Genomic DNA, 27,626 nt, shown 5'->3' with positions numbered 1-27,626 from the left:
AAGATTTGCTTGAGTTTCAATACATTCTGGTACTGAATGTTTGCAGTATTCCGAAAGGGAAGCAGTAGGGCTCTTAACTCTCCCTGTCAGCAGCAGGACCCTCTTCTCCTGCAGAAAACCCGGTGCAGGCAGTGGGTACGCAGCTCAGCATGGGCTCTGCAGCTAGGGAGGACTCAGCAGAGGCTGCGGTTTGGTGCTGTGCTGGCTGCGCAACCTGGCTGCCATTTAGCTGTCCCATGTTAAAATGAGTTCCCAGTGTGCTCGTGGAAAAGGTTACTCTCCATCAGACAGGGAGAGGACACGCTGCCATCTTGCTTAGACAGCAGGTCTGGCGCAGGAGCTAGCAGTCTCCACTGGCAGGCATGTTAACTCTGAAACCTAAGAATGGCTCACCGGTGCTAGCTCTGATGGCTGCTGGCTTTTGGAGCAGGTGCAAAGTGGTGACCAGGTGCTAGGGCAGGGGTGAGAGCTTGCAGGAGCTGGGTGATGCCGCTGCCGGTACCAATGCGGTGGCAGGGGCCGGGGCCGGCTAGCGGATGTGGTGGTTGTTGGGGCATGCTCCCTCACGGTGTCCTCTTTGCCCCCGCAGCTCTGTGGCACAGCGGGGCGGCTTCCAGGTCTGCCCCTTCTTTGTCGGCCACGGCATCGGGTCGTACTTCCACGGGCACCCCGAGGTGTGGCACCACGGTAAGCGGCCCCCGCCGGCCGGACCCGCTGCCCCCCGCACTCGCTCTGCCGCTGGCGACTGAACGACTGCGGCGGAGGGTGGTAAAACGAGCAAAGCCCCCCAAACTCACCCACGCTGCCAGTCCCGGCGGGGGTGCCGGGGGGGGGGGGGGGGGGGGCTTTCCGCGCTGGGAAGCTGGCGGACAGCCCCAGCCTCGTTTTCTGAAAGTCGCGCGGGTATTTTTGAGGGCAAATCGCTCGTTTAACGGAGTCTTCGGGGCAGCTGGGCCCCGCGGACCGCCTCCCCCGCCCCGCTCCGGGCGGCAGCCGCCCTGTCCCGCGTCCCCGCACCCCCGCATCCCGCCCGCGCCCGAAGCACGCCGGCAAAGTTTGTCATGGGGCAAAGAAAAATCACCGCCGAAACGTTAAAGTCCCCGGACCCGGGCTGGAAGGAGCCGCCGTCGGGGCGGTCCCGCTGCGGCCGGGGTGGGATCGCTTTCGGCGGGTGCTCCGGTTCATAGCGGGGACCGGTGTGCACGGTACCTGCGAGCCAAAAAAGGGTTTAAACCAAGTGCTGGTTGCGTCTACTTAAAAAGAAAAAAGAAGAAAGAAAGAAAGAAAAAAAGAAAGAAAGAAAGAAAGAAAGAAAGAAAAGCCCCAACAGCCATAAACACGTTTTTATTTTCTTTTGTAGCCAATGACAGTGATTTGTTAATGGAAGAGGGAATGGCGTTCACAATAGGTTAGTAACCCTCTGCTATGGTTTGTTCTTTTTTTTTTTTTCTTTAAAAAAGCACACACGGGGCAGCCCAGATCCGTAGCGTTTCTTTCTTGGGATATAGAAATATCCACGCAGGTAGGGGGACGTCGGCGACACTGACCCCTTAGGAAGCCGATTAAAATTTCATTTTTAAAGAATGCATTAAGGAACCAATTGGGTGAAATAGCTTCCAAATGATAAGTGTTAGAAAATGAAATGCTTATTATAAATCTTCTTAAATGACATATTTGGCGCCTATTTTTGGCAAGGCGGAGACTCTGCCGGCATACTTGGGCTGTGGAGGGTGAGAAGGATGCGATTGTGTCCCCGAAGCCGTGGTTCACCAGCAAGCAGCCTGGTGGCTCTTATGTCATTTGCTGCCTGCCAGAGCTGCTGTTTGGGTTTGGGGACTGCAGCGCCGGGAACCAGTCAGAGCCTGGCCCCGCAGACTGAACGTGCTAAATACCAATCATGGAGAGCTGATGGGGGAAAAGCCCTCTTTCTCACTGTGTGGCTAAATGGTGCGGCAATTAGAGGGAAATAAGAAAATTGTTGTTTTGCTGATTTAATGAACATTTTAAGCCTGTCTAAAAAAATTCAAATATTTAAAACTATCTGCTGTTTAGAAGTGTGGTTGGTGCTTTGGTTATTATCCACGAGGTCTTAATTAAAGCTTCATTAAAATTCCCCGCTTTTACAAAAGAGGAATGGGCAACTTCCTACCTTGATATTTCGTCTTCTTCTTTAGTTCACATTTTAGTGTTGCAAGAGAGTGCCGCCCCAGGGAGGACAGGACCTGTGAGGAAGGGGAGCTACCTGCTGGGACACCCCCCCCTTTCTTGCTTGCTTCACAGTCCACACAGGAGTGCAACTAACTTTAGAATACATTTTGTTTTTCTTGCTGCAGAGCCAATAATAATGGAAGGATCCCCCGAATTTAAGATTCTGAAGGATAAATGGACTGCAATTTCTGTAGACAATAAAAGGTGCCTGATATTATTTTTTGATCTTTCCTAAGCTATGGAACTGATCACTGACAGCCGAAAAAAAGAACGGGTGAGTTTAACGGGCGTGGTGGCCACGTTTGCCCCCTAATAACTGCTAAATGTGCATTTCAGATCAGCGCAGTTTGAACATACCATTGTGATTACCTCAGAGGGAGCAGAAATCCTCTCTAAACTGGTGGAAGAAGCCTAAAGATGGAGCAAGGAGTGGAGGCACTTGCTGAACTTCTGGGATTTCCAGTTTCACTCGGGACAGAGAGGAGGTTTCTGTAATTTCTGTGGGGAATGGGTGCTGCCCAAGTTGCTGCAGGAGACAGAAAAAGCAGCTTGAGGGGTCGGCTCTGGACATAGTCCTTTCTGTGTGTTACCCGGTGAGTATTTAATAAAAGTCCCTTGGCTTGTTTGTGACACTGGAAGCAGCCACACACACCCTGCAAGTGCAAAGGGTTTGGGTTATTTGGGGTGAGGGGCAGAGAGCAGGTCCCCTCTCTTCCAAATCCTCTGTGGGACAAACACGTATCAGATGACACTGTCTCTGTGCAGCTGAGAGGACAGAGGAGCATAGTATTTTCCCTTTATAGCTGAGCTATGGAGTCAATTTGTCTTCACTGCGATTAGCACAGTGCTGTGTCCCAGGCTGTAACTTCTGCTAGGATGGAAAAAAGTTTCCCAAGGGTGGCAGGCAGAGAGAGGCAGCAGCCTCTTCCCCCGCAGCCTTCTCAGCAGCAGTCTCCCCCTTCCTGCCTCGGCTAATTTCTCTTTGCACAGCACAAAAAATGATTAAAAATTAGATGCGAAGCATGCCTCTCTGGAGATCAATAATTGCCCTGCTTGAAGAATTAGCCGGTTTGGGGTAATCACGGCTCTGCGGTGCCCACGTTAGTTAAGGGAGAGGCACTCCACAGTTTAAGCGTTTAACAAAAACGGAGGAGTTTGTGGTCTGGAGGATGAGCCCTGGCTCCTGCCCGGAGTTTGGAGCTGATGGTCCTCATGAGCTGCGGGTCCCGCTCGGCCCCGTGCTCACTGCAGTCCTGCCCCGGGCCTGCCAGGGGTGGAGGGTTTGATTTGCAATTAGCCGGTTGCTGACCGCCCCGTCGGGCTGGACGGGTCTGGCCTTGGTACTTAGAGGCTACCAGAGCAGGATCTGGTCCTGTGAAATGCAGGGTAGCCTTGGAGATAAGCAAGTGACATCTAGAAGTGCCCCAGACCCACGGCAGCAGCGGGTGCGGTTTTGGTACAAATAACTTGCCTTTAATTGTAGGCAGATGCGGTGCCGTGCCGAGGGCTGGCCGGTTGCACATGCAGGCGAGGGGGGCTGCTCAGCACCGGCTCCCTCAGTGGTTCAGGGCAGAAGTAAGCCGCTTTCTTACAGCTTTACTCTGCTGTTTGTTTTCACTCGAGTACAGCGAGCTGTCAGCTCCAATAGTTTCTAACAGCATCTTTTCAAAAAGCAGGACCCCCCCAGAACACGGCTAACGCCGCGGGGCAGCCGCTCAGCTCCGTCCTCCCCGAGAGGAGCTTGGAGGGCCTTAAAACCTGTAAAAACAAACGATGCAGCCAACAAGTTCACAAATACACAGAGGTTAAACAGCGCGCTGCGGACGCGGGAGGCGGGGGGCACCCAGCACTGCCCGGGGAGGGAGGGGGGGAATTCATTTTGTCTCCTGACACCCCGCCGCCCGGCCGCGCTGCCCCCTCCGAGGGGGGCTGGGGGTCCCGCGCGTCCCGGGGACAGACCGGGGGAGCCTCCCGGGGGCGGTGGCCGCGCCGGGAGCCCCCGGCTGGCACCGCAGGTGCTAAGCTTCTCCCCGTCCTCTGCCCCTGGGCCGTGCCGCCTCCGCCACCCGTCCCGCGCTTACCGCGGCGTGGGGTGAGGCGGGAACGGGGCAGCCGGGAACAGGGACACCCCCCCCGCCCCCTGCCCCGCAGCCCGGTGTAAGGGAACTGCTGGCAGCTCCTGGTAGTCGCTGTTTACTCTGAGGTCGCCCCGGTAACTCTGATGGGACTGCGGGTTATACCGGCCGCTGCGGAGCGGTGGCGGCCGGGCGCTGGCACTGACGGCGCACGTTCGTGATCCTAATTGCGAAGGAGACCAAAGAGATGCGTCGGCTGCGCGGGGACAGCCAGCGCCTCGCACAAGGCCGTCACGCAGGGGGGTCTCGCCGGGCAAGCGCGGTGAGAGCCCCGACGGGGCGATCGCCCCCGCGGGGTCGGGGCGTCCCGCGGCCCCTTCGCGCCCGCCGAAGCCGCGCTGCCCGGGGCCGGCGGCGGGCGGCGGGGCGGCGGCGGCCCTGCTCCGGAGGACGGAGCTGTGAGCAGAGCCGCGCCGTCCGGTCCGCGGGGTTTTGGCGGCGCCGGCGGGACTGCCGTTCGCCCCGGGACTGCCTGCGCCCGGCCGACCGGAGGAGACCCGGCGAGCACGGAGCAGACTCCCCTCCCCGCAGCCGCCGGGCTGGAGGCCGGCGAAGGTGCCGGAGCTGCCGGGGCGCCCCGTCCCCTCCTGGGAGAAGCGCGCAGACCCGCCTCGGGCAGTCACTTACATGGCCAGGGGGGCAGAGCCGGCTGCCGGAGGAGTCCGTGTGGGGACACACCGCTACCGCCCCTTCCCGCGCCCAGCCGAGGCGATTTTGTGAAAATGAACTTTGCGCATCGCGAGCAAAACAAAAAGGGGAGGAAAAAAAAAAAGGAGGGGGGGAGGAAGTAAAAGAGGCGTTAGGAAATGGGCAATTAAAACCGACAGAGCCACTAATGAAAGCAAAAAAAAAACCAAAAAAACCGGGAGCAGAGGGGCTCGGTCTTGTCAGCTTTGCACAGCCAGAAGCCGGTTGCTTCGAGGACCGTGGCTGCGCGAAGGAGCCCGAACACCGCGCGGGCGCTGCCGGGGGTGGCCCAGCTCCGCTGCCGGCAGTGCCCGCCGCCGCCGGCGGGGGAAGGCAGGTCGGCACTAATACCTCTAACGACATCAGCGCCGCGATTTGTTTTGAATGTTCACTTTTATTGGTGTTCTCCCTTTGCCAAAATGTGCTTGATTACATAGACGTGGTGCCGTGATAACTGCGCGCTCTAGACGGCCTAGGTGTAACCGGGAAAGTTCAGCCCAGGCCAGATCAAATCCCAGGCTGTTTAATGCTGGAAGGCTGCATGTTGCTATTAGTGTTAAATATATGGCTAATTATGCGTATGAAAATTAAACATCAGTGTTATGCTAATGGGGCCGCCTTCAGCTGTGGATCAGAGCACTTGAGACTAGCATTTAATCAAATGAATCAGTAACTAATACATCTGCACGTGTGAACTTTCACAAGATCATTTTCCTGTTACAGTCACACCGCTGAATTATGAAAGAAATAATTATCAACACTTTCTAATTATCTAACAAAGTAATTTGGGATTCATCGTGGGCTTTCTGGGGAGGATCTCCCAAGTCCCACCTCATTTACCGCTCACGCACGCGGAAGTTTTCATTTTAAGCTCAAATGCGCCGTTTGGCCCGTTCGGGGCGATTTTTGTTTCGCTGGGCTTTTTTCTTCCCCTTTACGGACGACCACGGCGGTAATCGGGCGGCGCGCCCCCGGGGTGCGGGCGGCGCTGGGACCCGCGGGCCGGAGCGGAGAGCCCCTGCGCGCCCGCGGAGCGTGCGCGGCCGGGCAGGCGGGGGGTCGCCCGCTTTGTCCGCGGGTCCCGCCGCCGGCTGCCGGCGCGGGGTGGGGAGCGGGGTCGGCGCGGCGGGCCGGCACCCGCGCGGCCCGCCGGGGCCGGCGGAGAGCGGCCGCCGTCCCCTCCGCGCCGCCTGCGCGGCGAGGGGCGGTGGAGGGAGGTGCGCTACCTCCAGCCGGGCTCCGGCTCGGCGTCCTCCGTCGCCGGCGGGGGGAGCAGGGGGGCCGGGCGGCTCCTCTCCCGGGGCCGGCCGGGCCGCGGTGGCGGGGAGCCGGCGGAGCGGGGCGGAGGCCGCCGAGCGGTGCCGCCGGTGCCGTCGGGGCGTGCGGCCGGCGCTCGGGGACGCGCGGCGCTGCCAGTCCGGCTCTCCGCGCTCACCGGGGTCCGGGCGAGCCCCGAGCGCCTTGGACCAATCCAAAGCGATTATGCAAGACGGCGGACCAATCAGCTCCGCCAGCTCATGAATATTCATAGGCTTGGCTGAGTCAAAGCTTTTAGGCGAGTTTGTGTAGATCTACAGCATCATGCTTAGACTTTTCAAAGAGACAAACTCCATTTTCTTATGAATGGAAAGTGAAAAACCCTGTTCCGCTTAAATTGGGTTCTTTCCTGTCCTGAGAAACACAACAGACCCCAAAAAGGCAAGCTGAAGAGAGAACACACACACAGACCAAGCGACAAGAAATGACCATGACTACCATGCCAGAGAGTCTAAATAGCCCCGTCTCAGGGAAGGCTGTCTTTATGGAGTTTGGGCCGCCCAGCCAGCAAATGTCTCCTTCTCCCATGTCCCACGGACACTATTCCATGCACTGTTTACACTCCGCGGGCCACTCTCAGCCTGACAGCTCGTACAGCACAGCTTCGTCCTTCTCCCGACCGCTGGGCTACCCCTATGTGAACTCGGTCAGCAGCCACTCGACCAACCCCTACATCAGTTCAGTGCAGTCCTACCCCAACAGCTCCAGCCTGACTCAGACCCGGTTAGAGGAGACAGGTAGGTGCACTCGGCTTTGGGGAGGCGGGGGGGGGGGGAGAGGGGGGGGGAGGGAAGGCAAGGAGGGAGGGAGGGTGCTTGTATAAAAAAAAAATCTATCGGGGGGGAAAAATTAAATTAAATTACGAAATATTAGTCAGGAGAGGCTGAGGATCACAGGGGAGCAGTACACAGAGCACACAATGCCTGGCTGGAAAAGAAATCAACCCAGATGTGCACGTATTAGTCTTCGTAATTATTTATTGCGTAGCGCTATAAACAATGTATGCAATTAAGGGTAATTAAACCTAAACTGCAGCCTGCAAAAATAGCAAACTTTCTCTGGGAAGAAGCCTGGGCTGCCATAATCGCCCGGAGCCTTTGTTAGCGTTACTCGAGCTTCACTTTTCTTCCTTCTCATTATTGTTATTGTTGATGTTGCTGCTGTTATTGTTACTATTGCTGCTGCTATTGCTGTTACTGCTATTATTACTATTGCTGCTATTATTATTATTTATTCTGCATCGTTTGTTGTTTGTAGGGACCGAATCGGAGAAAAGCACTGTGGTAGAAGGAGGGGAAGTTCGCTTTAATGGGAAAGGGAAAAAAATCCGCAAACCCAGGACTATTTATTCCAGTTTGCAGCTGCAGGCTTTGAACAGGAGGTTCCAGCAAACCCAGTACCTGGCTCTCCCCGAAAGAGCCGAGCTCGCAGCATCTCTGGGACTCACCCAGACCCAGGTACAGCTCCGACTGAGCCGGCCCCTTTCCCGCGTCCTCTCCCTGTTCCCATCGCCAGCGTGGGAGACCCCACTCGTGATGCAGACGGGTCACAGCCGCGGGCAACGGAGCCCGGAGCGACGTCCGCCCCGCCGCGGAGGCGCAGCCGGTGCCGCTGAGGGGTGCCTCCGCGGCACCGGCTGCGCCTCCGCGGCGGGGCGGACGCGGGGGGGATCTTCCCGGGTGGTTTGGCATCACAAAATGGCAACGGGCACAGCAGCCACGGGGGGGACAAGGGGGAAAAGCTGGGGGTCCGTCGGACCCCGGTGGGGGTGGGGTGGGATGCTGGACCGTACCGAGGGATGCTGAGCCCTGCCCCGTTCCCGTTTGCAGGTGAAGATTTGGTTTCAGAACAAGCGCTCCAAATTCAAGAAGCTGATGAAGCAAGGAGGGGCCGCCCTGGAGAGCAGCGCCTTGACCAACGGCAGGGCTCTCTCGGGCAGCTCGCCACCGGTGCCCCCGGTGTGGAATACCACCTCCGCCTCCGGTAAGGCCTCGTCGGGGACCCCGGGCACCTACATCCCCAGCTACACGTCGTGGTATCCTTCGGCCCACCAAGAAGCTATGCAGCAGCCGCAGCTGATGTGATTACAAACCCGTTTTCCCCTACCGCAAGCACTATCGGTCCCGAAAATAATTAAAATTAATACGGAAAAAAAAAAAGAAATTAAGTAAAATAAAAGGAAAGGGGAAAAAAAGAGAGGAAAAAAAAGAGGGGGGAAGAGAGAGAGAGAGGAAAAAACACAAAAGAAACCCAAGCAAACAAACAAACAGAAGGTCTCTTGCCCATCCAGCCATTAGGACGCTGCACTGTAGCTCGGTGCAGGAGAGCACAGATGTGATGCGGGCCGGTTCCCACCGCTGACAGCTGACGGAGCGGCCCCGAGCACCGCACAACAGCCTGGGAGCAGAGCGAGCGCCGGCCGCGGCTTTGTGGGACAATCAGAAAAAGATGTCTGGGGGGGGGAAGCCCTCTCCTCTGTCCTGTCTGTCTGTCTGTGTCTGTTGAAATGTAGGTCATTTATTTACTACCCCGATCTGACGGTCTCTTCAATTGCAAGGGGGAAGGAAGCCGTACAATTTCCAGAGCTGCTTTCCCTCGACATTTTCTGTACCTTTCACTATCCATCTGTGTATTTTTGGTTGTTGTTAAAAGGGGAAGACAGGGGTTTTATTTATTGATTTAAATTACCACTATGAGAGTGCTAGAAACAAACGGACAATCCCGCTTGCTGAGCGCACTGCTCGGACACGGCACAGTTTACTTTAAGCAAAACCACACACGGTCCCCCGGCCCCAGCCCCCTCCCGCCCCAATAAATCACCACAAGAGAAGGATGCGATTTTTAACTTTTACAATAACTTTTATACTTCGCTGGCGTGGAGAGGTTTGGTCCGAATGATTTGCATTTCTCGCGTATTTAACAAAGGAAATAAATGCACATTGTTTGGTACTCTGAAGTGGAATCGCAGCAGCTGCCGAGCGCTTTTGCTGAGGTGAAGCGAGGCGCGGAGGACGGAACGAGAGCCCCGAGGGCGGCGGCGGCGGCGGGGCGGGGGGAACCACCGGGCGGGCGGCGGGCGGGCGCACCCGCGCAGCTCCGCGCAGCCCCGGCGAAGCTTCCCCGCGGAAAGCCGGCCCGAAGTCGAAATGCACAAACCGACGTGCAGGAGCTACTCGCTGTACATATTTTATTCTTAATTATTATTATTATTATTATTATTGTTCTGTAAACATGTTGCACAAATTTAGCCTTTTTTTTTAATTATTATTATTTCCGTTCTGTTTCGTGTGGCTGTAAAACATGATGCTTTGTGTACTGAGATCTTGACATTTTACTTGTGAAACTCGGAAGATGTGATAAACTGAGCTCGGCTGTGTTTAGTGTTCTATATGTCAAAGTTTAGTTTTATATTGAGAATGTTAACTTATTGCTTTGTATCTGGGGAAGGAAAGGAAAACAAAAAAAACACACAAATCTTTGTACATAAGTTATAAAGTTTCTTTGAGACAGTAAAATTATGGTTTGGAAAAAGAGACACGCGTGCTCTCTGTCTCCTAGCGCGGCCGGCAGCGGGGCCCGGGCCAGGCTCCGCGCTCGGCGGCGGGCCGGCGGTGCCCGTAACCGGGAGGCGAGGCGGGGGAAGGGGGACGGCGCGCCCCGGGCCGGGCCCAGCCGGGCGGCGGCGGCCGTCGCGACGGGCGGCTGGACCCTCCGCGGAGGGACGGCCCGGGGCCCGGGGGCACCCGGGAACAGCTCCCTGGGCTGGGACGGGGATTGCGGGCGGGCCGGGACAGCCCCCGCCCCGGCAGCCCGTCCGGCTGCCGGGGCCGCGCATCCCCTCGGCGGCGGAGCCGTCCCGGCGCGGCCGCGGCTATCCCAGCGCCGGGCTCGGCCTTGCCCGCTCCCCGGGGCGGCCCAGCGCCGGGCACAGCCCGCAGCCGCTACCGGGGGTAAAGCGCTGCAGAGGGGAGGGGAGCCGGGAGCGGCTGGGCTCGGCCGGCTGGCCGTGCGCGGCTCTGCGCGCAGGTTCCGCGGGGGAGCCGGCGTGCAGCCCCGCGGGGGCCGTGCTCACCCTGCCCGAGATAAGCACGCGGTCCCCCCTGCGCGGGGCCGGCGCGCAGCCGATGCGCGGCCGCGCAGCATCCGCCCGGGCGCGCACACGCGGCGCGGCGGCCCGCGGCGGCGCGCCCAGGGCGGCCCGCGGGGGTGCTGGATCCGGCCCGGAAAATCCTTCCCAGGCCCGCATGTCCCGTGGTGCCACGGCCCGAGCCCGGCCCCGAGGAGCCCGGAGCCCCGAGCGGAGCGGGAGCGGGGCGCCTCCGCGGCGCCGCCGCGCCCCAGACCCCGCGCAGCTCCCGTGGCGGCTGCAGCCGGAGAGCAACGCCTTTGACCGGACGGGAACGGGGTGGTCAAGCTGCTCGGAGCGCTTTAAAGATACATTAGCTTCTCCTAATTCAATAACGTCTTGCTAACCGTTCAAATAGAGAAATTATTAGTTTTCTCTCAGCGAGGCGGTCTTGAGTTAGAGTCTACTATAATTGTACATTTGAAAATGTTAATCTCAATACAGGCCTAATTAATTCTGCCTTGTTGCTGACAAGTAGTTCATCAAATATCTGATTCGAAGATTTTCGTAATGAGGATATTAATTAAACTATGAATAATCCAAAGGTGCTTATATTGAAACAATACCTCATTACAATGATTAAGTCCTGATTTTGAATATTATACCTTTAACAATTGTCACCCCGCAAACACAACCTTATGGATGAGCCTGTAAATGGCAAAATGTAATTTTGGGATATATTTTTTCCTTGTTGGGGAAAAAAAAAAGTGCCCCTCATTTTCAAACACTTCTGAAATAGGTTACACACAGCTTAATGATGATCAAAATGACTCTTTTCTGCAAAAAAAGACCCCAAAGTGCGCGTACAGCTGCAAACCCAAGAGGGTCAGCATCATTTCACTGTATTCTCTTCTTGATTACAAGCCGAGCCCATCAAACACAACATAATTACAGTAATTTCAGGTTTATTTATTCTAATGCAGTTTCCCCATCTCTCTGGTAATTATGAGCAATTTTTTCGCCCAGGGAATCTTTTTGCATTAACAAAAGAGATAACGCACTGAAAGCCAAATTTGCTGTGCATTGAGAAAAGCGAAGAAAAAAAAAATAAAATAGGTGCGAGCTGCCATCTCTGCAATTCTCCTATATTGGAGCTCTGCAAATTGCTTGCAGGTGTATGGAGCAGAGCTGTCAATAGGAAGGGGCTTCCAAATTAGCAAATGCACAATGTTGAAGTAATGAAGACAGACTTAGCAAAATTGCCAAACAACAGATACCTCTTTAATATCTTCCACCCAAAAAGAAAAAGGAAAAAAAAAAATCCCTTTGGAGTGTCCCTGCGAACCCCCTTGAATGGCTGGGGATGTTGTACATGTGTCAATCTAATTGCAGAGCACAGAGCGGCCCCTGAAACTAGAAAAAAATCAAATATCAGAGCCCAAGCCCGTCTGCATTCGGAATTTGCTCCCTTCGTTTGACAGAGGGGGATCAGAAATCCCCGCCGCCGCCCGCACGGCTCTCCCCGCCGCCGCCCGCCCGCCCCGCTCCCGCCACCGCCGCCGCTCTCACGCCGGTGAAAAAGTGCCATGTCCCGCCGTCGTCGTCGTGTCCGTCCCCCCCCCCGCGCCGGTGCCCTCCCCTCCCGCCTCCCGGCTCCCGGCTGGGAACCGGGCAGTAACGCTCCCCTTCGCAAGGAACCGACAAACGCACACCGCGAAACCACCACCGAAAACGGGCGCTGCCCGGCCCCCGCGGAAACCCCGGGCGGCGAGTGCCCCCGCTCCGCCCCGGCGCCGCTCTGCCCGCGCAGCGCTCCGCGGCTCGGCCGGCGGCATGTCCCGGCGCGGCGCGACTCGGCTTGGCTCGGCTGTGCGCGGCGTCCCCGCCGCCCGGCCCGGCGCTCCGCTCCCTTCCCTTGCCCTGGCGCCGGCGGCGGGAGGTTTTGCGGGGGAAATTGGGCCGGCGGAGCCGCTGCCGGTGCTTCCCCCCCCCCCCCCTCCGCGGCCCGCGTGGGGCATCCGTCCACGTCGCGCCCCGTGCACTCACCTACCCCCGCGAGAAAGGAGCCTGTGTCGCCACCCTTACCTTCCGCCTCAGTCCCTGAGGCTCTGGGCACAAGTCTTTGCTTTACAACAAACCAAAGGACCGAACGCGGCTTTTTGCTACCAAAGTTACAGGAGCGAGAGAGTGTGAGAGACGGGGAGAGGATCGGGGAGGGAGAAAGAAAAGGGAAGGGAAGGGAAAAAAAAAAAAAAAAAAAAGAGAAGAACCCGAGCACAATAATAATATCCTGAGAGTGCAAATGTGGATTGAGATCCCCCAGAGATGCACATGCCTCTGAGCGCAGCAGCCTTTTTGCAGCTCTGCTCTTGCAGAATATGACTGAAATTTTCTGCTATATAGCCTCTGTCTTTATAGCTGATGAAAAAAATTGCAGATTATTAGCATAAATGTTTACTCTTCATTACGCTGATGACATTGTGCACTCGAGATCTTGGTAATCTTTGGGAAAATTATGAGTAATTTTTAAAAATTTTAAAGCAGCAGCAGTTACCATGCAATTCAGGCTAATTCTGCGTAGGCTCCGAACGGATATAATTATCGAGGAGTCAAGATGTTATGCTAAAAACTATGCATTGATATTCCCATTTATTATGTACATACAACTTTGACAATGTTGATGCTTGAAATAGCAGGAAATTGTCTTGCGCAAAAATTACAGTCCATATTAGGACATGTGAAATTGCGAAGAATTATATAGTAATTGCAGGCTTTCAGATGGGAGAGCCAGAATGCTCAAACTAGTGCAAATGTGGATAAAATTACAGATCAGAGCAAAAATTAGGGAAAAAAGGGGTCTGGGATTTTTCAAGTTGGCTATAGGATTCCGGAAGTGTCTAATGCCACATGATTGCTGCAGCTTTAGGGGAGACATTCATGCCTCAAATAACTCCTTTTGCCAGAGCCGCTTTAATTGAATTTCTCGTGCTTTTTCTTTTCACCGGGGCAAATGAGTAAATTGCCTACCCACGGCACAAGCCCGGCCGGCCCCGCCCGTGCGCCGGGGAGGCAGAGGGTGCCCCTCGCCCGGGCGGCTGCCGGGCCGGCCCCCCCCGGACCGGGCTGGCCGCAGAGCCGTCGCTTACCCCGGCCGCCCCCCCGGGGCCAGCCCCGCTCAGCAGCCCCCGCCCGGGGCCGGCCCCGACGGGGCGGGGAGGGGGGGACCGTCGGCGCTGGGACGTGGGACGGAATCGGCCCACCCCCAACCCCTTCTCGCAGTGCTGTGGGGAGGGCAGGGGCAGCTCTCGCCCCTCGGCTGCCCCGCTCCCCGCGGTTCTTCCCGGTCCCGGGCGGCCGAGCCCCGCGTAGCTGCCGCCTTGTGCGGGGGGCACATGCTTCACAGCGGTGCCTGCCCCGTCCTATCGGACAGGAGAAGAGCATGAGAAAACAGATCACAAACATACACATATCTATACGTATGCATCTAGGGTGCGTGCGGCGCTGCAGCGCGCCTATGCATCCGCGGTGCCTTCGCCGCCCCCAGCACAGTGTGAGCCGCGTCCCAAGCCCGTGCGAGCAGCGGGCGAAATGCGGAGCCTGGCGGGGCTCCGGGAGCTGCGGAGGGGCTGCAGGGGGAAGCAGGAACACCCCCGCCCCGTACACCAGGTGCGGGCAGCCCGGGGAGAGCTGCTGCTAGCAGGCAGCACATAAATACTACTCAATAAACCATTAATAAATTCATAAATAACTAAAAAGGAGAAGGAAAGGGCGGAGGGCAACAGGGGCGGCCTGCGGTCTGCCCCGTCCCGGAGCGGGGTGCTCTGCTCCCGGACCGCTGACAAGCGTCCCCCGCCTGGGCAGGCCCCCCCCCCCGGGGGACCCCACGCCGCCGTCGGTATCCTGCCCGACCCCACGGGGCCGAGGCACGCACCGCACCGCTGCACCGGGCTGGAGTCGCGGGGCGAGGACCGACGGCGAGAGGGCAGGTGTTTGGGGGGGACGACGACATTATTTAACAGCGAGAAACGCCCGTAAAAACGACGGGGCGGGGGGGGGGGGTGTCTGTCCCCGTCCCGGCCATGTCCCGCGCCCACGGTTTCCTCTTGCATCCCGGACGAGCGGTTTAGCAGAACTTGTCACCTGGCAGAGGGGTGTCCCAGCCCCCCGACACCCCCCGCCCCCGCCAGACCGCGGAGGCCGGGGGCTCCGCCGGGCTGCTAGCCACGCGTGCCCCCGCCACACTCCCCCCTGTTTCTGGAAGCGGCCCCGCCGCCTCCCTCCCCCCACCCCCCCCGTCCCGCTCTGTGGCCGCCTCCCCAGCGCTTCGCCGCCCGCCAGCGGGGTAACTCCTTCTCCCCGGCCGGAACGGGCGGCGGAGAGCGCGGCCGCCGGGTCCCGCCGCGGCCGGCGGGGGGGTGACGCGGGGGAGAGGTGCGGACGGGGCCGGCCCCGCTGTTTCCCGGGGAGGCTCTGGGCTCTCCTCCCCGTCCGCGCCGCCGGGGCAGCGCGGAGGCCGGCGGGCAGCTGCCGCTTCCCCCTTTGTCTCCCGCTCCCTCCTCTCGCCTCCTTTGCGGGCGTCCCTCTTGTCGTCCAACGCCCCCCTCGTTCCTCTCTTTTCCTCTCTCCTCCTTCCCCCCCGCGCCCCCCCCCCCGCCCCCAAGCTTTCCGCAAGCTCTCAGGAGCAATCCGCCCTCCCGAGTCCCCCCCACTCCGGCGTGTCCCCTGTGGGGCCGCCTTCCCCGGCCCCGCCCGGGCTCCTCATGCCAAGGCCTGTCGGGAGAGTCCCGGCCGGGCTGCACATTCCCTGCCCCGGGCCAGTTGGCCTAGGCCTCTTCATCATCTTGTCTGCAGCGGGATCCTCCGCACCCGTCCCTCTCCCCCCGCACTCTCCCAGGCTGGCGGGGGCCTCGGGGCGACAAGGGGCAGAGACACCCCCCCACACACACCTCCCTTAACTTCTTCCAGCCGCCAGGACCTCCAGGGGCGCAGCCCGGAGGGGTACGCCCCTCTGGGTTACAGCTGGGAGGGGCACAACCGGGAGGGGTACGTCCCGACGGGGGGCAGCCCGGAGGGGTGCAGCCTAGAAGGGGGTTCAGGTCGGAGGGGTGCAGGGAGGGGTACGGAGCCCCGTAGAGGGCTACATCCTGGAGAGGTCCAGCCCATGCCGGAGAAGTGCAACTTGGAGGGGGTGCAGCCTGGAAGGGGGGTTCAGCCCGGAGGGGTCCAGCCCTCGCGGGGTACATCCCAGAGGGCTTCAGCTATGAGGGGTGCCTTCGAAGGGCCACAGAGGGGGTCGGGGGCACCCACCAGCTCCCGCCGAGGCAAAGCTCCCAAGCAGGCTACCGGCCTGGGCGCCACCGACGGGGGGTGAAGGGGGGGGTGAAATTTCTCCGGGGCGGGGCTGCGCCCGGGGACCAGCTGCAGGCGTACTCCGGTCCCCGGACACGGCCCTGCCCCAAACCCCTCTGGCCCGTCTGGGAGACGGCAGGAGCCAGTCCCGGGCGAAATGTCGCTGGCGCCAGCAGGCGGAGGGTGGGGTGGGAGAGAGGGGGGGCAGCTCTGGGCTGCTGCAGGCAGCGCTGAGTGATTCATGGCCTCGCCGAGAAGACTGGCAGGGACGAGATTTTATTGTAGACGGGAGAGGAGGGGGGGGGAAGGGGGAGGTTGCCGGCTTGTGGCAACAGTTGCAATGGGGAGGGGGTGGAGAGGACGCAGCTCTCGCCCCCAGCGAGCGCCGTGGTCCGGATCGACACCCCCAACCTCCCCCATCCCCAAAGAAACGGCGCGGGCACCATGGAAACAATAATTTATTTAAATAATCTCTGCTTATTGTAAAAGAAACATTAAAGAGTGTTTAAGTTTTCCATAATAAATAACCAAAAATACCCTTTTTTTTTTTTCCACGACTCTAGACATCAAACGGCGCAGAGGCAGGACCAGTGGCTGGGTTGCCGGCGGGGGGGGGGGGGGGGGGGGGGCTCGGCGCCCGTCCCGGGAAGGCCCCGTCGGAGCTCGAAACCCGCCCGGAGGCACCGCGCGGGCGGGAGGCCCCCCGCCGCGGGGAGCAGAGCCGCGCCGGTACCACCGCCTGCTACCGGCCCCCCCTCGCCGGACGGTTTCGTTCATGGCTAAAAAGGGTAACTTAAACACGGGAGGCTCTTGTTTTAAACCTACATATAAAAATTATCTTTTTTTTTAACATTTTATTTTTTTAATCCCCAGCATCAAAGTGAGGTCATCCGCAAAGGCACCTATCAACTTTAAAAAAATAAAAAATAAAGTTAACCAAAGTTCTGCACCGGTGGTTTGATGAAAAAGCCGGGGAGGAGGAAGGGGGACGGAGGGAGTGGAAGTGGGTGCTTGCTCCGCAGCGCGGTTATTTTGGCGGCGGGAGGGCGGGCCCGGCGGGGCCGATCGCACACGGGGTCCGCCGCCGGCGCCGCGACGTGACGGGACGGGGCGCGGAGCGGTTCCTCTCCGCCGGGACGGCCGGAGCCAGGCTTCACCAAAACACCAGTGCTGCACCTCGGTGCCCCGCGGCCGCCGGGCGCGGCCCGCGGGCTCAAGTCTCTGCGGCATCTAGAAGATGCCGCCGCCGCCGCCGTGGTGGTGCGCGGGCTGCGCCGGCTGCGGGAGGGGGGCAGCCGCCGGCAGGTGCGCCGAGCCGCCGGGCGCCGGCGGGTACCACGAGTAGCTACCGAGGAAGGCGGCGGCGGGGCTGGGGCTGGCAGTGCCGGCGCCGCCCGCCGTGCGCGGGTGCGGAGCAAAGTCCCAGGCGGGGGGCGAGGCGGGGGGCGGCGGCGAGGCGCTGCGGCGGGGGGGAGGCTCCGCCGGGATCTCGCCGCTCTTCCACATCTTCTTGAACTTGGAGCGACGGTTCTGAAACCAGATCTTCACCTGGGGGGAAAGGGGCGTCAGGCGGCCGCAGCCTCCGGGGGGCCGCCCCGGCGCCCGGGCCGCCCGCGGTGGGGCAGGGACAAGCAGCTTTCGCAGCCCCGAGCGGTGCCGGCGCTGCCTCGGCGGCGCGGCCGCTTCCCCCGCACTTCCACACCGGGGCCGTCGAGGCGCCGCGGGCCGGCCTCCCTCCCACGCCCGCACCCGACCCCGCGGAGGGCGAGCGGCCCCGGCGGGGCGGGACGTGCCCGGGGCGCCGCGGCGGGAGAGCCCTACCTGTGTCTGGGTGAGGCCGAGGGAGGCCGCCAGCTCCGCTCTCTCGGGCAGGGCGAGGTACTGGGTTTTCTGGAAGCGCCGCTGCAGAGCCGCCAGCTGGAAGCTGGAGTAGATGGTCCGGGGCTTCCGCACTTTCTTCGGCTTCCCGTTCACGATCCTGATCTCCGGCTCGCAGTCTTCCTTCTCTGCTACAGCAGAAACGGCGGTGCCAGTGAGGAGAGGAGCCCCCCGCCGCCCCGGGCCCTGCCCGTAGCGCGGCAGCGCCGCCCGCCCCGTCGGGGCGGCCCGCCGGGGACGAGCGCCCTCCCGGCCCACCCCGCGTCCCGAGCCCCCACCGCCTCCTCGCCGGGCGTGGAGGGGCCACCCGGCTCCCCGCCGGCTTCCCCGAGCCGCCCCCCCCCCCCCGGGGCTCGGACGTACCGGAGTCGTTGTTGGCCGGAGAGGCCCTGCTGCCGTAGGGCCCGTAGGAGCCGTAGGCGCCCGCGTAGCCCAGGTCGTAGCCGGCCTTGGCGGAGTAGGGGGCGGTGCCGCCGCCCGCGTAGGGGTAGGAGCCGACCGGGCCGTAGGGCGGCCCGCCCGCCGCCCCGTGCTGCTGGTTGGTGTAGTAGCTGCTGTCGGTGGCCGTGGAGACGGGCAGCGTGGGGGACTCCTGCGGCTTGTGCAGGCCGCCGTGTTGGTGGTAGCTGCCGGCGGAGATCTGGCTGGCGTGCATGTCCGGCACCAGGCTCTCCAGCACCCCGGTCATCCCGCGCCCCAGCCCGCCGGGGCACGGGCCGCCGCCGCCGCCCCGCGGCCGTCCCCACCGGGGAGAGGCGGTCAGGGCCACGCCACCATGCTCGGCGCGCTGCGCTGCGCTCCGCGCCCGCGGGGCCGGGCCGGGCCGGGGCGGGCAGCCGCGCTCCCGCCGCCGCCAGCGGGACGGGCTCTGGGGCGCCGCGCGCCGCCGGGACGGCATTTAACACCGGTCACGTGGCGCGGCGCACGTCACCTAGCAACAGCCAATGGGGCGCCCGGCCGCGCCGTATCCCCGCGGGTTTGCGGGGCGCGGGCACGAGCGGCCGCGGGGTCGCGCCCCGCGCGGGGCTAGGGACTGCCCCGGGACCGGGACCGGGACCGGGACCGGGACCGGGACCTTCCCCGGCCCCGTCGCACGGCTCATTCCGCCGCCCCTCTCCGCCGGCGCGGTCCGACGGGGCGGTCCGACCCTCGCCGGCGAGCGCTCGGGGCTGCGGCTCGGCGCGGCCGCTCCTGCCGCGCTGTGCCCGGTGTGCGCCCTCGCCCGGCCGGCGACCGCAGGGAAAGGTTCGCGACGTCCGCCCCTCCCGTGAGCGGCATCCCCGCGCGGTCGCCGCCGGGGGAGGGGGCCGCGGTCGGGGGTCCTTCCCGGGTGTCCTGTCCGCGGGGGATCGGTCACGTGGGGGGAGCGCTGCTCCCCGCCGCCCTCCGTGCCAGCGCGGTAGCGCCTTCCAGCGAAACCTCCGCAACGTTACACGCGGAGGGGCGACGCTCCGTCTGGTACACGCGCACGTGCATTTTACGCAGCCGTTGCTGACGGCGCCCACGGGACGTCCCCTCCACGCGGCAGCCGGTAACGGCGCGTTGTTGCGGCCCCGGCACGACGGCGGGAGCGGCGGTGCCGGGCACCGCCGAGCGGCCGCCCGTCTCCCTGCCCCGTCCCTGCCGGCTTGCGGCTGCACCGAGGACGACGCCGGCCGTCGGGGGCGGGTGTCGGGCGGGCGCGGCGGCGCTGCCCTCGGCCGCCTTTTGCCGGGGGAACCGCCGCGGGGCAGCTGCGACCGGCGTGGCGGCCGTGGGCGGGAGGGCCGGGCGGGCGGGTGCCGTCGCTAGCCGGAATGGTGTCTCCGGAGGCGCAGGGACATGGCTTCTGAACCGATTTTTATGTTTTATTTTTCTCGCTCGACCGTCTCCCCGTGGAGCGGAGCCGCTTGTCAGGAAACGCTTGTCTTTCGCAGGGGTGGCCGCGTCCCTGCGCGGGTGGGGGGGGCATCTCGCGGGTGTTCAGCGTGGGCCCTGGCGGGGAGGGCAGGGAGGGAGGCGGCACTGGTGCGAGGGTGGCTGCGAATGGGACAAAAAGGGGGGGTAAAAAGGGAAAAATAAAAGAGAGACCGGCCGCCGTGGCGTTATTTGCAAGGGGCGGGGGGGGGTGCGGGCGGCCGCGGCGCGCCCCCGCGGGCCCCCGCGCCTGCCCCGCCTCGGGAGCAGCGGCGCGTGCCCCCTCAGGAGCCCTCCTCGCGCTCGCCGCCGCCCGGCGGTGGCGGGGGGCGTCCGTTCCCTCACGGCGCAGGTGCCGGTGCCGGGCGGCTCCGCCGGGCGTCCCGCCCCCGCCGCGGGGCGGCCTCGCCCCGGCCGCGGCCCCGCTGCGGTCGCTTTGAAGCGGGGCGCGGCTGGAGCCTGTCCGTCTGTGCCCGGCGGGGCGGCGGCGCTGCGGCGGGCGCCGGGCGAAGGTGAGCGGGTCCGGGGCGGGGCCCCGCGACGCCGGCCGTGGCAGGTGGCCCCGGGAGTGGGACCGCGGGAGGCGGGGTGCTCGGCCGGGCCGGCGTTAAGGCCGGGGTACAGTCTGCGAGAGAAGCGACGTGCCGAGAACCCGGGGCGACACCGCCGGTCCCTGGCGCTCGGCCCTGCCGGGGCGAGCGGAGCCCGCGGGGACCCGGAGAGGGGCCGGGAAAGAACGGCGGCGGTTACGGAGAGGGCACGGCGCCTGTACCAGTGGGCTCGCGTACTGCTGCCTCTCTCAAACACAGTCAGTATTTGATGCAAAAGAAAGCCGGTTTATAAAACCCGCAGTCTGAGCTTACTGCTGTCGCAGGTTACATCTTCGTACGGCTGTCTCTGTGCATTGCTGCATGGGGCCCAGCAGCCCGGAGCAGCCCCTGACTGGCACGGGAGAGAAGGGGAGAGACAGAGAGCTTTTAGTGATGATCAGCAGAGAGCTTTTAGTGATGATCAGTAGAGGTCAGGGCTATCAGCTACTTTTCATTAGTCGCATTTTGAAGCATGCGAGATAGTTTAAAAAAAATACGAAGGAGAAAGGACACGTCACCTTATGTTGTCTCATTCTGAGGACTTAATAACACAAAGGACTTTTCTTGGAAATCTGTCTTGCTATGTGGCAAAACTTTTTTTTTTTTAATTAAAATAAATATTTTAGTGCTATACAGCTCCGTGCATGGTGATTTACACAAAAAGTGAAGGGCATGGTTTTGTTTACTTCAGCTTGTATGAATAGTCTTTTTCATGCAAGTTGTTCCTCATAAGTTAGTGCAGGACTCGCAGATCTGAGTGAATTGTCATGTGGTAGCTGCTCCAGAGTCTATGGTTTTGTTCCTGCAATTTGTTTTGCCTGTGTGGAGGCACAGACTCCACTGGAATGACCACTGCAGAGTTATTTATGCACATATTCACATGGCTGATCTTGTAGATCTGATTTTATTGTTTCTCATTTACTTGAATTTTGCTCGTGAGTGAAGTTGTTGCTTTAACCAACTTGTATAAATAAGGGCATGGCTCTCCGGGCCATGAAGGTGAACAGGTTAGGATGCAGGGAGGGAAGACATCAGGCAACCTGAAGGAAGGAGGAAGGATTGTACTAGGTAAGAGACAACTTGACTACCATGACTGTTTTAAAACACACTCCTCTGAATCAGTCTTGCTATTAGAGAGGAGTTAAAAAAAATAATGGCATTAGGCTGGCCCATGTTTATGTTTTTTCGTGTTCTCAGGTCGAGTTAATAATTTTAGTTCTACTTTTTTTGTCTCTGCTTTGGGAATTGTGAATGTTGTCTGAATGGGTAATTAGAAAGGACCCAGGGAGACTGGGGCATGAGGTAGAACTCAGAGGAGAGAAGGAGTGTTTTGTGTACCTGCTATCAGTGCTCGGCAGTCTTGCTTGGTTTTGGTGTAATAGATCATGTTTTTATTATTTATGTCCTGTGAGAAGGAAGGAATGTTTGGGTGCTGCAAAATATATATCTTAGGGGCATTAGTCATTCAGTTGCACATGTGAGAAAGATGCTTGCCTTCTTGTTGCACAGCAGTTCAGTGTTCAAAAGTTTTGGTCATGAGGTTTATGTAAATGTACAGCACTTACTGCCAGAGGCTGCAAAACAATTGAGCTGGCTTTGTTGTTGTTGACTTTTTTTGTTTTAGAAGCATCCTCATGCTGCTAAGACTGTGGACATATTTTGTCTATCAAGTATACTAAACACAGTGTGTACAAACACAAGAAATGACCATCAGTCTTCAAAATTATTATCTCTCCAGCTGATCAGTTTGTATTAATTAATTTTTTATTTTATTTTTTTTAACAGGCCAGTTGTATGTGACTCAGAAATGGCTACAGTAACTCCTGCCTGGTATGTTTTGTTTTATTTTTTATTAACTATTATTTCTATGATTCTTTTCTTAAAACAGACTTCGTCTGAGAAAAAATGTGAAAGCACTTAAAGGCTGGTGTCCTCAGTCTTTATATATGGTATAGATTTAACCTAGAGATCAACACAGCAAGTTGTTCCATGATGTTTTATCTCAAGTTTGACTTGAGGAGAACCACACTCAGGATTAAGAAAGGGATTACTTTTTACTCCGCTGTAGTTGTTAATATTATTTTATCCATTATGGTCCACATCTGCCTGAACCATTTCACTTATTTCAGTGGGAATGTGGTGAATCTTGGAAAATGGGCCTGTTATTTCTGATAATGCTGCAAAAAAGTAATCGGACAGTAGTCTCTACTGCAGTGACATGTTAACAAGTATGGGTTTCTTTTCATGGCTGTGGGAAATGCTTTCCAGTGGATTTATGGTGATACAATGCATGGTATAGTCCTGAGCGTTTGCCTTCATAATAGGAGGGTCATTTAAATGATGTGCCACATGAAGCCATGAGGAGGGTTTATGCTTGCATTGTACCTATGAGATCCGGTATTACACTCTGGTGTACTGGTAACAGTTAAATCTTCCTTTTCCAAGGGATTAAGCATATCAGCTTTTAGGAAATTCTATGAGTCTTTCCAACACCCATCTGGAATCTTGCTACCTGCTGTGCTTAGTTTCAGAATCCAGCATTATCGTTTTCCTCTCTAAAAACTGTTTATTGTCTCATCCATCTGTGCATCAGATTACTTCATTCCAAAAATCACAAAACTCTTCTGGGAAAAATATGCCCTCTTGCATGGCTCCCCGAGGTTTCCTTTCTTAGCCCCTTGTTGTGAACAGCTTATACAAGTGTGGTAGGAGACATGGGCTCTGTAAAATCCTTTCAGAGTTGTTTATTAAGCTGTCTTGGCCTCAGATTATCTTTCTCAGTGAAGATTCACTGGCAGCTCAGCACCTTTCTTCAGTAGAAACCTTTGCAGACTGGAGCACAAACTGGGACGTCTAATAGTGGATTAGTCTGGTGTTATTTAGCACAGGTGTTTCTCATTTGTTTCCTTGTACTATATTGAGGAAGGGCATGGCCTGATGCATGGGGTGAGTGTCTAATACCAGCACGTTCTTGGGTCTCATTATTGCTACAGATGCAGGGGGAATGAAGGTCTGTGTGCAGAATGTGAAGGCAGTAGAGCAGCAATCGTCCATGTGTGGCACAAGGGTGTTGGGAATAAAGCAGAGCATGCCTAAGCAGTCCCTCTTACGTCCTTTATGGCTGTGAAATCCCTCCCAGTGCTTAAGTGGGGCCCTTCAGGCTGTCCTGACAAGCTCTTGCGTTTCTAGATATTTTTTTTTTTCTTTTACCAGCTGTATCATAAGTAACAACACTGACAAAAGCTATATGCTTTTTTCTATAGAAGGGGATTGGTAGGACAGCTAGAAAGTAATCTTTTTGATAGTGTTATATGGGAATGTTAACCAGCCACAGGCTGGGCAACCATGGCTGCAGGTACATGTATACTCTGAGCCCACTTTATAGTGGATTTGAGCAAACTCAGGTTCAGCCCACAGGTAAATCTTTGTTGAAAGAATTTTGTGTGTGATTATTTAGATGGAAAAAATCTTTAGTAAGAGCATGCATGAAAAATACTTTCAAGATGAATCATGCGATAATTTCTAATATTGCTGTACATGACAAGTGTGAGAGAAGCTGAGAGGCGTATTTTGTGGGAGCAGATTTAGGCTGAGTTGATCATTTGTGTCATTGTGAACTCCCATTTTTGTACAGGTAATGGAGAACAGATTTTTTTGCCTTGATTGTAACATCTGTACAACCTTTGCCTGTGCAGTCTAAGCACAGTTTAAGCAAACTGTTCAACACACAGAATAGCTTAGACTGCTTTGGATTTAGTTTAAGTGTGATTATTTTAAGGCTTGAATTTAGTGGACAATGGTATTTGGAGCTGAGAAACGCTGTATCACCTCAGCGTGCTTGGGTAAGTTTTGATTTCTAGGGCCAGTGAACCACCTGAGGTGTGGAGTGCAGTTTCTCCTGTAGCATGTTGCTTTAGCTGACACCTCCTCTGATTGGCAAATAAAAAGGTCTGTTCCTGCTGGAAAACATGAATGTCTTGCTCGGAAGGATGGGATGTTTTGCTTTAAAGAAGATATGCTCAAGAACAGACCTCCTAAGTGGATTATACAGCTGCAACACACTTGGGGCAAGTCCTAGGTGGCTGCATTTCCATCTGGAATGCCACACTAAATGGACTCAAATTGTGGGCCATGCAAACTGCAGAGCCACTTCACTGGAACACTTGGACATCTGCTCTGAGATTTGGCACTGATTGTCACCAGCCTTCATAGGCAGCTTAAGTAGAGACAGTGAATTGCTTGAAGATGTAAATTTAAGAGAAAATCTTCTTTCCTGTAGTGAGAAAATATGCACATACAAACCATAGAAAATAATTGTCATTGAAGTTAACTTGCTTTTTGTTTTTAAAAGTGGTAAAGTCAACATGATTAGAAGTGAGTTGAGATTATCTTGACTTGTGAAGCCACAGCTGTCCCATGAACTGGCTGGGGGACCTTTTCCTCAAGCTGTATAGCTGAACTCCATCATGTAAGTATGAAAACAGAGGGAGTTTTGCACAGTGAGCTGTGTGTGAGGAGCTCTCAACCTCATAGTCTGCACACATATCTATCCTGAAGTTGTTCCTCCCTTGGATGAAAGGGGATGAAAAGAACTGCGTTCAGATTCACAAGAGTAACTGGGCTTTTGTTTTCTTGTGGTTGCTTAGCTTACAATATTGGCAGGTACTTTACACACGTGTTTCATCTAATAGTATTTTTCCTGTTGGCAGAATGCCTAGATCTGAGAATTACATGCCTTTTATGAACACTGCTATAAATCTAAATAAATTAAATTAGAATGTCGCTTTTGACTTGTATGCATGGCTGTCGGGTTAGTGTTGCCACCTAGACCAGCTCAAGCTCCTTAAATGTTCAGGGTTTTTTTGACTTGGAAACTATATAACCCAGAAGAGAAGAAACTAAAAACTGAGGTAGAGCATGACAACTGCTGAGAAGGGATTACATAAAGTGCTAGGTGGGAAGTTTGCTAAGCAAATTCTGTTGCCTTCAGGCCTTCTTACATTATTAAGTGACTTTGCATCTAATTTGCAAAAGTGGTTGAACAAATGGATTAAAAATAATAATGGGAACATTCGCATGTAAAGAATCTAAATGGCCACAGGATGTCCCCACTGTTCCATGCTGGTGCATCCCGATAGGCCATTTATCCTGTAGTACAAAGCTTGACACGTCTGAAGTGTGATACTTTTATACGTTGGAGGTTTAGCATTCATTTTCATATTCCCAGTGCTTGACAGGGCAACCAATTAACATCTGGTCTGATGGAGGGAGAAGGGAAGAAGAGGAATGCTTTGCTTGGCTTGCTTGCTTGAGGTCTGAGTTCTCTTTTTAGCTTCCAAAGATTGGGAACGGACAAGACTTGATTTTTTTGAAGTAATGGTTATTCATTCCATGTGAATGCAATTTGGTCACTCAAATTAGAATGAGAATTTATTCAGAAAGGTAATTTTCTGCCCACTTCTAAAAGCCTGCTACAGCTGGTTTGCATGTCAACTAAGAAAGTGAAAGGGTGTGCTTATGTAAGGGCTTGTCTGAACAAAGGTGGTGGCATCAAATAAACTAAGGTGTGAAAGTAAAAGTAATGGTTTTAGGCTGTTAGGGTAGCCTACTGTGGAAGTGGTTTAATTTAAACAGAAGGGAGGCATTCTGCAAAATAAATGAATCCATGCAGGAAGTTGGTGCAGCGAATAGCTACGATGATAAAACATACACCCTGGCTTCTGAATAACACATGTCCCAAAACTCTATGTACCATATGTGACGTTCCAGAGTGTGGCTGATGTTGCACAATGATATATACAGGGAAAAGTATAGAGCATAATGAGCTCTATGTTAGGGCTGGGACTTCATATGAAAACAGACTCCCCAGTCCAAGACCGTGCTGTTACATGTAGGCTATGACAGTGATGTTTTCCTTAGGAATTCTTTATAGCTACAGCAACTATATCCAGTTGCTTTGGTTTTTCAGCACCTCTGAAAATCACAGCCTGTGTTTGGAAGTCAGATGTTATTGTTCCTCATCTCAAATACTATCTTGGGTAGCCTGTTGTGCCTGGAAATCCATGCAGTGAGGCTTTGTATGCTGGGTACAGACAGACATATGTCTACATTCATACTTTTTTTACATGCATGTGGCCATTCAGCCTTCTGGGAAAGCCTGAAGAGGAAACTCTTCTTCCCCAAGCAACTCGTTGCTTTTGATTGTTCCTTCTGCAGTGCAGGAGCTGTGAATTATATTTTTGTATCAGTGGCACACTTGCCTTTTCTTACTGAATTGAATGCTGCAATACTGGCAACATTCTGCAGTCTTGTTTATCTGGTAGCTTCCAGGCTTGGATTGTCCATCCTGTTTGAAATAGGTCTGTAGATCAGACTTGTCTAAATAACTACAGTAATTAGGCTGCAAACAACACATGACTGGCATTTCACCTAGAGGTGTTATTTCCTTGGGAGTTGGTGAATATGAACTTACTTTCTTAAGAAGAGCTACTCTAGCAGTAAGCTTGGAGTGCAGCACTGAGTTAACAGATAAACGAAGTCAATTCTTGTCCATGAGGACATGCTACCCAAATCTATATGATTGTATATGCTTTTATTATTGAAAGGGCTTGGGGGGTGACAAATGTTTTTTCTTTTCCAGCAAGCTATGCCTTCTGGGTGTTTTATGTGGAAATATAAGTTAGCTTTTTTGTATCTATGGCTTTCATGACCATTGTAAAAGGATTTTCATAAAGGAGGCATATGCTGTCATCCACTTTACTATATGCAAGATTCCCACCAGACGAGATTCATACTACTACTACCACTGCCTGCTTAGTCAGTTGGCTTATTGACATCAGAGGTAGCTTTGCATGAAAGACAAAACGCTGGTGGAGTTGTTAGTGGGGCTAACGCTGTTCAAAACAATGGGACTCTTATGTATGCAGAGACTGCAAATCTTGACTCGGACCTAGTCTTTCAACTCTTACATTGGCTGATGTGAAGTGATCCAATGATGAAAGCTGATCGCCAAGTAGATAAAACTCTTACAGTGCTTCTGAAACTGAAAGGCTGGAGTTGCAGTACAGTGTGTGCGAGGTACCTGTGAGCTGGGAAGGTGATGCATGGGCAACTGGGCTGTTGAACTCGGAGTGGTCAGGTTTTGTAAGGAGCCTGCAGTGCTGCTAATCGAGAATCCTATTGTATGGATCTTAGTGCTGGAAGAGTAACTGCATTACTAAGTGTGCTGCAGTAACGGAAAAGGCCACCTTACAAGCAGGGGATTTTTGTGCTCTAATTGAAGAACTGTGAACAGTTGCTCTTGAACAATGTGAGGCAGCACATATTGGAGGATTGCCCTACAGACATAAACTATACAGTATATGGGTTGCATGCTTGCTTCATAATACTTTTTATGTCCCCTTGGCTGCTGTCTTCCTTTTTTTCTTCCTGCATATGCATACCCTTCTGGAATGGGGAATAATTAGTGCAATTTTTCAGTGAGAGAGCCAGCTGCCCAGA

The 27,626-nt window shown here is 56.3% G+C and overlaps 3 protein-coding genes across 7 annotated transcripts in view; 2 read left to right on the top strand and 1 right to left on the bottom strand.

The window, feature by feature from the left end:
• The window catches only part of METAP1D (methionyl aminopeptidase type 1D, mitochondrial), a 47,984-nt gene extending 45,146 nt beyond the window's left edge, over nucleotides 1-2,838 (top strand). For all 4 annotated transcript variants that reach the window (XM_030017024.2, XM_030017025.2, XM_030017027.2 and 1 more), the window contains 4 exons: nucleotides 590-687; nucleotides 1,361-1,408; nucleotides 2,334-2,412; nucleotides 2,545-2,838. In XM_030017024.2, coding sequence (XP_029872884.1) covers nucleotides 590-687; nucleotides 1,361-1,408; nucleotides 2,334-2,412; nucleotides 2,545-2,623 — 304 coding nt within the window. In that variant the 3' untranslated portion in view covers nucleotides 2,624-2,838. The remainder of the gene's footprint in view (nucleotides 1-589; nucleotides 688-1,360; nucleotides 1,409-2,333; nucleotides 2,413-2,544) is intronic.
• DLX1 (distal-less homeobox 1) lies at nucleotides 2,699-9,880 on the top strand. The gene is made up of 4 exons (XM_030017028.1): nucleotides 2,699-2,801; nucleotides 6,718-7,084; nucleotides 7,605-7,804; nucleotides 8,177-9,880. The coding sequence occupies exons 2-4, from the start codon at nucleotides 6,772-6,774 to the stop codon at nucleotides 8,429-8,431; spliced, it is 768 nt and encodes a 255-aa protein (XP_029872888.1). The 5' UTR covers nucleotides 2,699-2,801; nucleotides 6,718-6,771; the 3' UTR covers nucleotides 8,432-9,880.
• A 6,324-nt stretch (nucleotides 9,881-16,204) lies between these two features.
• On the bottom strand, nucleotides 16,205-18,465 carry DLX2 (distal-less homeobox 2). Of its 2 annotated transcripts, none has more exons than XM_030018137.2 (3): nucleotides 18,004-18,465; nucleotides 17,584-17,771; nucleotides 16,205-17,310 (listed from the first exon to the last, which is right to left on the bottom strand). In XM_030018137.2, exons 1-3 carry the CDS (start codon nucleotides 18,326-18,328, stop codon nucleotides 16,993-16,995), a joined length of 831 nt encoding a protein of 276 aa, XP_029873997.1. In that variant the 5' UTR covers nucleotides 18,329-18,465; the 3' UTR covers nucleotides 16,205-16,992. The 2 variants fall into 2 exon arrangements, with proteins under 2 accessions (XP_029873997.1, XP_029873998.1); XM_030018138.2 differs by having other exon boundaries at nucleotides 17,584-17,768.
• Between the last annotated feature and the right edge of the window lie 9,161 nt (nucleotides 18,466-27,626).

This window comes from Aquila chrysaetos, chromosome 6 (genome assembly GCF_900496995.4).
Source record: "Aquila chrysaetos chrysaetos chromosome 6, bAquChr1.4, whole genome shotgun sequence".
In the NCBI taxonomy this organism is placed as follows: Eukaryota; Metazoa; Chordata; class Aves; order Accipitriformes; family Accipitridae; genus Aquila; species Aquila chrysaetos.
The sequence above is the reverse complement of the archived record's forward strand: the minus strand, read 5'-3'. Positions and strand labels throughout refer to the sequence as shown.

Bases quoted from the DNA above. Each gene is read 5' to 3' on its own strand.
- DLX1 (XM_030017028.1), top strand. From the start codon at position 6,772: ATGACCATGACTACCATGCCAGAGAGTCTAAATAGCCCCGTCTCAGGG. The intron at 7,085-7,604 runs GTAGGTGCACTC...TGTTGTTTGTAG, and splicing joins GACCCGGTTAGAGGAGACAG to GGACCGAATCGGAGAAAAGC. The intron at 7,805-8,176 runs GTACAGCTCCGA...TCCCGTTTGCAG, and splicing joins TGGGACTCACCCAGACCCAG to GTGAAGATTTGGTTTCAGAA.
- DLX2 (XM_030018137.2), bottom strand. From the start codon at position 18,328: ATGACCGGGGTGCTGGAGAGCCTGGTGCCGGACATGCACGCCAGCCAG. The intron at 17,772-18,003 runs GTACGTCCGAGC...TTTCTGCTGTAG, and splicing joins TCCGGCCAACAACGACTCCG to CAGAGAAGGAAGACTGCGAG. The intron at 17,311-17,583 runs GTAGGGCTCTCC...CTTTCCCCCCAG, and splicing joins TCGGCCTCACCCAGACACAG to GTGAAGATCTGGTTTCAGAA.